The sequence below is a fragment of the Anoplophora glabripennis genome, unplaced genomic scaffold, assembly GCF_000390285.2.
Source record: "Anoplophora glabripennis isolate ALB-LARVAE unplaced genomic scaffold, Agla_2.0 scaffold185, whole genome shotgun sequence".
NCBI classification, from domain to species: Eukaryota; Metazoa; Arthropoda; class Insecta; order Coleoptera; family Cerambycidae; genus Anoplophora; species Anoplophora glabripennis.
In genome coordinates this window covers 570,293-581,242 of record NW_019416354.1, presented here as the reverse complement: position 1 = coordinate 581,242, position 10,950 = coordinate 570,293, and the positions used below count along the sequence as shown (strand labels likewise).

The 10,950-nt window shown below is 34.9% G+C and overlaps 2 protein-coding genes across 2 annotated transcripts in view; one reads left to right on the top strand and one right to left on the bottom strand.

Moving 5' to 3' along the window:
* Nucleotides 1–306: 306 nt before the first annotated feature.
* LOC108906646 lies at nucleotides 307–1,017 on the bottom strand. The gene is made up of 2 exons (XM_018709960.2): nucleotides 640–1,017; nucleotides 307–543 (listed from the first exon to the last, which is right to left on the bottom strand). The coding sequence occupies exons 1-2, from the start codon at nucleotides 1,015–1,017 to the stop codon at nucleotides 307–309; spliced, it is 615 nt and encodes a 204-aa protein (XP_018565476.2).
* A 9,176-nt stretch (nucleotides 1,018–10,193) lies between these two features.
* The window catches only part of LOC108906663 (monocarboxylate transporter 10), a 61,656-nt gene continuing 60,899 nt past the window's right edge, over nucleotides 10,194–10,950 (top strand). The window contains exon 1 of the mRNA XM_018709981.1: nucleotides 10,194–10,621. Within this exon, the coding sequence (XP_018565497.1) occupies nucleotides 10,363–10,621 (259 nt within the window). The 5' untranslated portion in view covers nucleotides 10,194–10,362. The remainder of the gene's footprint in view (nucleotides 10,622–10,950) is intronic.

Here is a 10,950-nt window from a genome sequence, read left to right as displayed (position 1 = left end):
ACTAAGCTTACCTCCTCTATCCAGAATCCCTTCATTAAGTCGCTAGAGAGCGTCAAAATTGGCAAAAAATGTAATTTATTCAAAATAGCTATTAAATGTTTTGTCTTATTTTTTGAATAATAATTAGCAACATAAAAAAATAAATAAGTATTATTATTGCTCAACAGATCATCCCAATTAAGGACAAATAGTATCTAAATATCAATTTGTTTCTTACCTCAACTAGGTATTAATAAAAAATAAATTATAATTCGAAATATAAATGCTAGTTGAAAGTACACATATGTATTTTGAAAATTAAACAAATTAATCATATAAAGTGCAGTTGTTATTCTTGAAGTGACTTTTGTGTTCCTTTAACCTCATGTTGGTGTGCTTTCCTGTTTGTCCTATGTAGACCTTTCCGCAAGAGCAAGGAATACTGTACACACCGGGGCCCTGGATCTGGTCGTTGTTGCAGGTCTTTGGAAACGCTGCCGCCACCTTCTTTACAGTGCTGAATACGGTGTTGATATTCCTCTTCTTGAAAACGCCCGATTTTAACTGTACAACCTTTCAGGTAAGGTAGATACGTCGTCGCTAAGTGCTCCCGTTTCTCCATGGGCGTATGTCGTGGCGTGGCGTCGTGTAGCCATTCACTATCACGGCTGTGCGTAGGTGTTCTAGCTCCTCGGCCAAGTGTCTTGACTCGCTGATGATCCGCGCTCGATGAATCAAGGTATTTATGATCCCCTGTTTCTGGGCTGAGTGGTGGTGGGACTCCGCGTTCAGATATCTGTCTGTGTGAGTTGGCTTCCTATATACTCGATGTCCTAAAGTGCCATCTGGTTTCCTCTCAACCAAAACATCCAAGAAGGGAAGGGCGGAATTTTTCTCTATTTCCATGGTCCAGATGGTGAAGGTGTCGTCAACATATCGGTACCAGCACTTAGGCTTCAACGTTGTGGATTCCAGGGCTTTCTTCTCAAAGGCTTCCATGTATATATTGGCCAGGGCTGGAGATAACGGTGAACCCATTGCTGCTCCCTGCGTCTGTTCGTAGAATTAGCCCCGGAATGCAAAGGAGGTCGATTTTATGCACACTTTTGCTAAATCCATTTGGCTCTCATCTTTGTCCTCTGCGATTAGTCTTCGATGCAGTTCTTCCAGGGCTTCGTCGACGGGTACTTTCGTTAATAGGGATGTAACATCGAAGCTCACCAGGATATCTTCTGGTTAGAGTTCAATTCCACGAATCTTGTCGATAAAGTCTCCGGCGTTTTTGACGCATTGCTCTATCCTCCCTACTAAGTTCATTTCAGTGTGACACATGCACAGATCACAGATGTTAAAAAAAAAGTTGTTTCGTAACTTTCGTAATTTATTATTTCCTACCGATGGCCAGCCAATTCTTTTATCTGTGCTGTACGTGCAGTTGTATCTGTGTTTGCGTTTTTATGCAGAGGGAAAGAAGAAGAAATGGAAAGAAATTAGAAGACGGTATTACATATTTTTTTTTCTTTTAGATGTTCATGACTTGATTTGATACTACATACATACAGAGCAAGATTTTGTTTGAAATACAAATGCCAACTAATTGCCTAAAGAGGAAAAGGGCAGTGTACGGTAGTTTCGACCTATGAATAGGGCATAGTCGTTTTGGGTTTTTTTATCCGCATTCTATGGAACATGTGCTTTATATTATGTATTTTTTTTTAATCTAGTTAGTCATACTGTAGTAGTTGTAACCAAAGACCTCAGAATGACTCTGAGGTCGTTGGTTGTAACTATCTTGCCTGCGAACTTTTTTATTTGCGGAACATTTGGGACATTCTACGATTGTCTCGACCGTGCTAATTCTGTAAATGCAATTACTGCAATTACTGTATCAAAATGTGACACGGAGAAGGCGTTTTAGAGTTTCTCGGAAAAAATTGTTTATCAACTTTAATGTCTTCTAGCGGTTGCTTCGATTTTAGAAAAAGATTTTTCTTAATTATGTGTTTAAGAATCTGTGGTAGTGTCATGTAGTTGCTATTCCCCAGATACAATCCTTCTTAATACTTATTTAGAAATTCCTAACCATTTTTTGATTACACTGAGTAAAAATACTAATACTTATAAAACTATGTATGTTCTTATAAAACTTGCAATTTTCTTGCTTCTAATTTTTTTTCTTTCTTGGTCTAAAACTTCCCGTTTATTAAATAGGTAACCTACATTTTTCTCTTATTTTTAGGTGCTCTTTGTTAAATATACTAAAAAATCTGTAGATGTACAGTTTTATGATTTAGGTAAAATATTTTAAATACTTTGAACTCAATTCTTTAAATAAAATATGTAAATAGAACCTGGCCAATTTGGAAACAAAAACTGTACCCAAAATTAAGGAAACATTAAGAATTATTTATTTTAAAGAGAACAACTTTTCGAAATTATGCTGACACAATAATTATGTTCCCCAATATCAAACGTGCAAATGCAAATAAAATTTTTTAATATTTCCAGTTATACAGTGTGTCCATGATAAGGATGAAATAGCATTAGGATCTAGGAAACGGTAAGAGATACGGGGTGGTCCATATTTGAAAAAAGTTGTGTTTTTTTATACTTAACAATATGCCGCTTAGTAAGTTTTAAAATTCCGGATAGTTCCGAAGATATCCGGAAAAACCCAAAATTTTACAAAATCGTTTTATTTTTTCCTGGCTTTATTTGAAAACGAATTTTAAAATAAATTGCATATTTACAAAGTCACTTTTTTCGCTCTATCCAATGAGGTCAACATTTTTGCAATCCGACGTTTCGTCTTCGAGGGGCCACCATCAGGTTAATTTTTTTAAATACGTCGCTGCTATTTTTATGACAAAATATAAAGCTATTTTTAATTCTGAATTAGAAGATACTACTATTATAATCGCTTAAAGAGTTTTTTAGCTTGCTTTAGCCATCATTTAAAATTTTTCCAGAGTACGGCTCTGAATGCTTTAAAAATATCTATTGGAGGAAGTATATAAGAAACGGCTTATGTAAAACAAGTTAGAATTACTATTTTAAAGCAAATTTAAACATTTAGAACCAAAGTCACCGAAATATAATTATTGATATTATACATATGATCAATAGTCTAATACAGCGAATTTCGACTAACTTTCGAAGATTCTCCCGCTACGACGATGAAGAGCATGAACCTAGAGTAGATCGAAGTCACGAGGAGGAACATAAATCTCAGTTTCCTTCGGTTGTTATGTCAAGCGAGAAGTAAATACGATGGAAACCTTCGCTAAGCGATCAGGCGACCAACGTCATAGCATCGAAAGTAAAAACAGACCCAGTTCAAAATGATCCTTTCAAACCCATTCTGAAGGTTTGTAACCCGATGAACCTGCTAAGAGGGATGGTAGATTAACTGCACCGCAAGCTAGCCTGAACCTTCAAAACCCGCAACATGGCGCCCAACGCGGGGCCATGTTGCCAAATGAGCAATTAACCTACGAAAACCCACCACACTGTAAATAAAAATATTGTCGTTAAGTATCTACCGCTTAAAGTCATTTCAAATATATAAATATTGACACTATGCGGTTTGTGTTGAATGTTATTTTAAAAGGTACTAATTACCGCTGTATTCAGAAGTGAATTATAAATAACTCAGTTGTAGCATGGAAAACAGTAAATACATAACTATTTATACAAAAACACATTTGTTTCAGAATTACAGAATAGATTAGAGGGGATAGTAAAATTTCATGTCCGAAATACAACTTTTTTGCAATATTTAACAAATAAAAATAGATTTGTATACCTATATCGAAGAATATTTAATATCTACAATAGAAAAAATGTCGAGCAGTTGAAATAGAATTTTGAGTTGGTCGGATGATCATAGCCGTCGCGTCGGCCTTTCCCTACAGCGCACCGTACGAAACCGATAATAACGGCTTCGTGTTTGCTTCGTGTATACGTGTTTTAATATTCTAATAATGTCAAACGCGCCAAGGGGTAAAAAACGACCTTTCGCTGATAAAGTACGCTAATGTATTTATTTTTATTTATACCTACTTGTTTGTCTATTTGTTTACGACGAACATGCCTATGACTAGCCGACGATAACCCCGAGCTCTATTTATGACCTGTCAGCAAATACTTAAGTAATTGAGCTTATCTTGAGAACATTTTTAAATGTTCTTTATGAACGCATGTAATTACTTTCCATGTAAAAAATAAAGTACAGGTAAAACCATTGAATCAACGAGGTGTATGGGGCCTCTAAGACCGAATGTACCCAGTATTATTCTTATTATAATAGTTTTCAAAAAGTGCATCTAAATACCTACAATATTTTTATCGAGAATACAACCGAATTCGAGATTTTTACCTTTGAATATAAAAATATTTGAGACGCATTATTTTGTAGCAGTAAAGAAAATAAATAAATGACTAGACTTCCATTAACCGAGATACCTACAAAATACTTGGCAGTTAAAGTTATTTATTTTTAAATTGAAGGAAGTATATTATAGATGTTGTCAATTTTCAAAAGCTGTTCCTACCTTGTATTAGTCATATGTATAAAATAAAAAACAATTACAAAATGCTATAGATGCGTATTTTGTGAGTTATAATATAATGGCATGGGCATCGGCTGAGAATTTGCCAATTGCAGGTCACAATAGCTAATAAAAAATAATACTGGTTTTAAGGCTTTCATGGCCTTTAGTGATATATAAAATACGATGGCTTTTCAGGTTCTTATACCGTAGCCTACGTACGTGGTTGCTGCCAGGCGAGCCTAAAAACATCATGACTGCAAGTCCGTCTCCACAAAGTCTAGCCCAAGAACAACAAGGGCAAGTCAAATATTCCTGGCCAAGGTTAAGGTTAAGTGCAATGTAAGCCTGTAATTGACGGAGATATACGTCACAACAACAACCTGAAAAACCATAGTATTTTAGTGACTTAATGACACAACATTTACCAACGGTACAAGCGATAAAAACTAACAAAAAACTTATAAAAACGTGCAGACACCCTTGTATTATGTTTGATAACAAAGAATAAAACAACTAAAAGAACATTGTTAGAAGACATAAATAAAAGTCTTTGATCCCTGGAGGGGAATTCCAAATAAATTAAATATTTCCATTTTTATATAGAACTAGTTTATGGTTTAAATTAGCTAATACTTTTTTCTTTTGTTTGAATTTTATTGAATAATAGATCACAGTTATAAATAATATCAATACTTTATTGAAATTTGTCGTTGAATTGGACCACGATACAGATTTAATGATGTACTAAAATTTATTTTTGGTATCAGCGGCGTAAAATGCAGAAAAATCTGTCATTTCGGAATTTCAAGGCTAGAAATTTTATACAGCGACAGCGCTGTAATTATAAAGAACAATTATACATTATTGAAAACTAAAATGGTCAACTTAGGTATTATATTATGTCGGTCGATAGCCGCGCGGTAGACCGTAGATTAGCTATGCTTGTACGGAGGATTGGCACCCTCTGTCCAGGTATGGTAGGGTGGAAGAATGTTGGCTTGGGTCAATGTGAGAGATTGACACCGGTTGGCATTTGACCACCCCCCTAATTAATGAGGTTTTCCAGGTTTCCCTCATTCCTGCACTGAATGGTGGTTAGGGCCTACCAACATAAGTCGTTCCTGGGCGCAAGTGCGGCCTGCTGAATAATATGCCGCCTCCTCTCCCGCACAAGTCTCCGACTTTTGGGCTAATTCTCGTGGTTAGAATGAGGGGTAAAGACATTATTATTATTATATTGCAAAGAGGCGGCGACTTGATACTTAAAAAGATTGAGAATAATGGTTACCAACATAAATTCCTACAATTACTTTGTCAATCCTTATATAAGTTTAGTCTTTACGTATATTTCATTGCAAATAAATAAAGTGTCAGTTATTCTGTAGAGAAGAAACATGGATTTAAAATTGTATACGTCATCCCGTTTTTGTTGTCTTTTTTTTTGTCCGGTGTGACCGGTGTCGTAATTTACTGTTATTCAGTAAACTCTAAAAGCTATTAAATGTTTAAAATGTTTTGTCTTTGTAGAAAATAATATTTTGTGGAAACAGCGCCTTTAATATAATCTTTTTTTTAATTTAGTTATTTATGTAGAAAATGTATGTAGGTACCTTGGTCATATATGAAAACGCAAATTTACTGGAAAAAACATGTATCTAGTAAATATGAAAGGTATGTATAGACAGATGCGACAGGGAGCAGCACAAATGACGACTTTGTTGAACTAGGTTTCGTGTCATTAAAAATATGTCTTAGTAATAAGAAACATTGTTCGCACAAAAGAATTATGTTTTATAAACCTTTTAGCTTCGACAAACATGTAAATATAAAGGCTAGTACAGACTTGTATACATAATTGAGCGACATGTGTATCTGAACATGTCTACAATTGCCGCGAGACATGTTCGGACAGATTCTGATGTCTTCTGACAGTTGCTATACAAAAGTCCCTTGTTGTTTGTGTTTCTAAACCCTGTACCCTTTTTTATTAGTAACGTATCCAAAAGGTTGAGTTCAACACTGATATTTTCTGAAAATAATTCTCGTTGCCAACGCAATGTCTGATGGGCGTCAATGTCAATCATTGACGCCTGGCTATGTATACTGTCCCAATACATGTTGCTCAACTTTGTATATATGCTAGTCTGTATTTGTCTTAAGGAACACACTGCCCACACAGAATCAGTTACTTGACTGATCATGAGTGTTCGTGTTAATCGACAATACTGCGGTATGACGACAAGATACCAACACAAAACAAAATTGTAGTTTTGACAAGTGTCACGAGACTTATGAAAAGCTGTCTGCATTAAGAAGAAACAGATAGCGAAACATGCGGCAAAGACAAATATTTACGATGTCGACATAAACAGTCAGGCACACAGCAATTTTATTTTCGGAAACTAGTAGCTAGCGACAAATGTTGGTCTTGTCGCTTATATCTGGATGCTTCTTTATATTGACGAAACTTGGGGGGGGGGTCTTTAGAGTCGGAGAATATCTTAGAAAACGAGATCTTGAAAAATAAAAAAAATGCGAATATGCGACAAAACGATCAAACATTTTGGGAAAAGTAATATGGTAAAAAGGAAACTAAAAGAATCCGCATTTATTTTGTTAAACGGTAATAATTCATTAAATTTTGATTGTTAGTTGAATATTCTCAACGACGAAATAAGTGGCGACAATAAAATAAATACACAGTAAACTTCAATTAAAACTTCCCAAGTCACGTCGATTTTCTTTTCAAGGGGGCGTAAGTTTTGATCGACGTGTCTCAGGTTTTTTGTTTTTTTTTTAATTCCGATATTTTTCAGATGAGAAGTTTTAAGTGGAACACCTCGTTGTAGTAGCAGCAATAAGCTAAATCTGTGGTCAAGTCGTGTGCTCATGATATACAATACTACTACTGACTGCCATAAAAATACGTGCCATACACTCGACCAAGCAAAGCTCTAAACTCACTGACACATGCACAAACGACAATGAAATACACGGTCAACGTCCTTCAGCAAAAAAACCTGGACTCTTCACCGGTATGCCAGACCGTCAGGGCAGGTGTGTCCTTAGATACGTATCGAATAAATTGATCGATGCGAAGCTTCAGATCAGAGGCAGAGATTATTGTACAATGACGCGGATAGTAGAATTACTAAAATGGGAAGTAGTTGACCCTTGACCACCGTTAATAAAAATGGTATCTATTAAAAATTTCGACTATTCTAGATATGCGACTAGGATAAACGTTGAAGGATCATTTTTGTTTTTGAAATGGTATTTACCGATCGTCGAAGAGGATTAACCGCAGAGCACTTAGGACAACCGTTAGTTATTTTCTACAATTACTTTCCTTATGAGTTAGAAATTATTATTTTGCTGGTACTTATTATTATGCATTATATTATACTTATATATTTTATTGTAAGTTCCATGAGAAGCGTTTACTGCAGAAAAATTGACACTGCCCCTTTTTGTTTCATACTATACTAGGCACATAAATTAAGGGATATTAAAAAAAATCCCAAAATTTTGGGTGATTTTCAAAGATCTGTAAGATGGAGGGAAATGGTCGTAGAGAGAATCACAAAAAACGAAATTGAAGCTTCAGGTGTCTAGTTTTCAGATCTGCAATTTAAAATTTTTCAGAAACAGCAGTTTTTGAGTATCATAAGAAAATCAACAGAAAAAAATGTAAATTTTTGCTTTTTTTTAAAAAGGTCTATGGACTTCAAAATAATTTTTTTTGGTAATTTCACCATAAAGATCTTTTAGATAATTTAATTCTCTTCATTTTGAGCTTTTCCGGAATTATCCGGAGTTATCGTCGATCAAAGCAAAAAAATAATTTTTGACTTTGGTAATCAATTACTCGGGAAATAATTGTCGTACAGAAAATCCAAGCAGGGTTTTGGAAACTGCAGAGTATTCTCTACAAGTCGTAATTATGGGTTTTTGATAAAAAAATTTTTTCAAAGTGAAAATGTTGGTTAGAAAAAAGGTAAAAAATTGCATAATTAAGGATATTTGGGTAACTTGGCATAACTTGCAAATAATGAATAAACTAAGGATATCGACTGTAACTTTTCAACCAACCACAAAGTGTCCCAAAGAAAAGAAAAATAATTTCAAAACGGTGCGATTTATTTTTGTTAGTGCCCGGAATGTTTAAATTTGTCGTTTTGCTGAAAATCAATGTAATAAGTAATTTTTCACTTTTTATTCATTTTTTTTGTTAAAAATGTTTTTTTAGCAATAATTCATATTTTCTTCATCAAAAAACGTCCATGATTCTAAAAAAATGAAAAAAAAAAAAATTGACCATTATTTCCCGAGTAATTGATTGCCAAAGTCAAAAATGATTTTTTTGCTTTGATCGACGATAACTTAGTGAAAAATAATCGTACAAGGCTCCGGAAAAGCTCAAATTGAAGATAATTAAATAATCTAAAAGAGCTTTATGGTGAAATAACCAAAAAAAATTTTTGAAGCCCATAGGCCTTTTTAAAAAAGAAAAAATTGACAAATTTTTTTTCTGTTAATTTTCTTGTGATTACTCAAAAACTGCTGACGCTAAAAACTTTTAAACTGCAGATCTGAAAACTAGACATCTGAAGCTTCAATTTTCTTTTTTCTTATTCTCTCTATGATCATTTCCCTCCAAGTTACAGCTCTTTGAAAATCACCCAAAATTTTGGGATTTTTTTTAATATTCCTTCATTTCTGTGCCTATTGTATTATGCAAATACTTACCTGTATTCTTATAATGTAAATCGTGAAGTTTGAAGAAGGCAACGGTTGTGTTACTTTTTAAAATAAAATTTCAAAAAAGACCCGACCTACAGCCAGTCCTACATTGCAGCCACCCTAACATTTCCGATCTCTAGTATTTCCGATTATTACTAAATAATAGAATAAATATCTCCATGGAAGGTAAATATTTATTATGTCTTTAGATAAACAAAACAAAGAAACTGTTACATTTGTTTTTTAAGTTAATTTGAGAATGAAAGTTTTGATAATGAAAACAGAAACAAAACGTAAACTATGGAATGTGTTTTTCTTAATGTGAGATATTTCGGGTTGGGTAAAACTAAATTTATGAAATGAACCCTTTTGACTTATCCTTTAGGTGCAAAGTTATTTATTTTTTTTTTTTCAGTGTTGCAGAAATACCCCATGAAATAAAAAAGAAAGAAGTTATTATTAAAATTGTTTATAGTGAAATTCTAACATTCTGCATCTTGAAGACGAAGCGACTAAATGAAAAATGGCATAAGGAAAGTCTCATTGTTTTCACTCAAAAAATCCGTGGTTTGCATCCTGACCTACGTTTTTCTAACAACGTGTATACTGTATACAAACGTAATTTTATTCATTTGTTAAACTGGTTTTGAATGAAATGCTTCGCATTTTAATTCATGAACACTCAAGTATGCCCAATGGACACCAGAGTATCAGCTGTGGTACTGATAACCGCGTACGTTATCCAGCTGATATAGTTCCAACCATCAAACGGGGAAACATGATAACGACAAGAGATAAATGTTACGATTCAACAATCGTTCCGCATAAATATATTGGTTCAAATCGTGCGCACGCGTCATCCATTGGCGTTAAAAGTCGAAACAGTCCAAACACAAATTGAATTTTACACCGCCGCACTCTAGCGTTCTAGGTTGACGTCGCAGCTATACCTCCTCGGTGGCACAGTCGATACCCAACCGGGATTCTCCAGCTGATCTGCACGTGAGTCGCGCCTGTCCCGGTGGCCCGTCGTCTTCGATCTAGCTGCCCCGCGTGGTAATGTGTCAAGTGTGAAGTGCCTGGAAGAATGGTGGAAGACGCGAAACTCGTTCCCCAGAAGGTCGATTTGATCAATCAGAAGAACCACCACAATGGGTCGCTGCCCAAGACGGACGCGACCCACAGGCCCCCAGCCGATGGGGGTTCGAGGGCATGGATAGTGATGCTGGGCTCGTTTTTCTGTAACGGGATCCTCTTCGGCGTCATCAACTCCTACGGGGTGCTCTACAACGAGTTTCATGATAATCTTGAAAGAAGGAATGTCACCAATGCCTCTGGGAAAGCGGGTAAGAAACCGTTTCATTCAAAATAAGCCTTTTGATGAAAGCAAAAGGATTGTTTGAATAAGAATTGATATTTAACATCGAAATTGTCCACGTGCTTCGTCAAATTCTATGAATATACCTATAGCTATTAAACTATTAATAAATGTCTTGTTTTACGCCTGAGCTGAAATGCTTGCTATACAGGATGTTTTGAGGTGTAGTGCAAAATGTCTTTATTAAAAAAAATATTTTTAAAGCAGGGCGAAGTTTAGCGCACATATCAAATTTGATTTTTTAAAATCAAATTCAAATATAATTCTGTAAGTTTAGGTTTTATAAGGTGTGCTGCA

Excerpts from the sequence above, each read along its gene's own strand:
- LOC108906646 (XM_018709960.2), bottom strand. The coding sequence starts at position 1,017 with ATGGGTTCACCGTTATCTCCAGCCCTGGCCAATATATACATGGAAGCC. Across the intron at positions 544-639 it reads ACCTACGCACAGCCGTGATA|TTAAAATCGGGCGTTTTCAA; the intron begins GTGAATGGCTAC and ends AAGGTTGTACAG.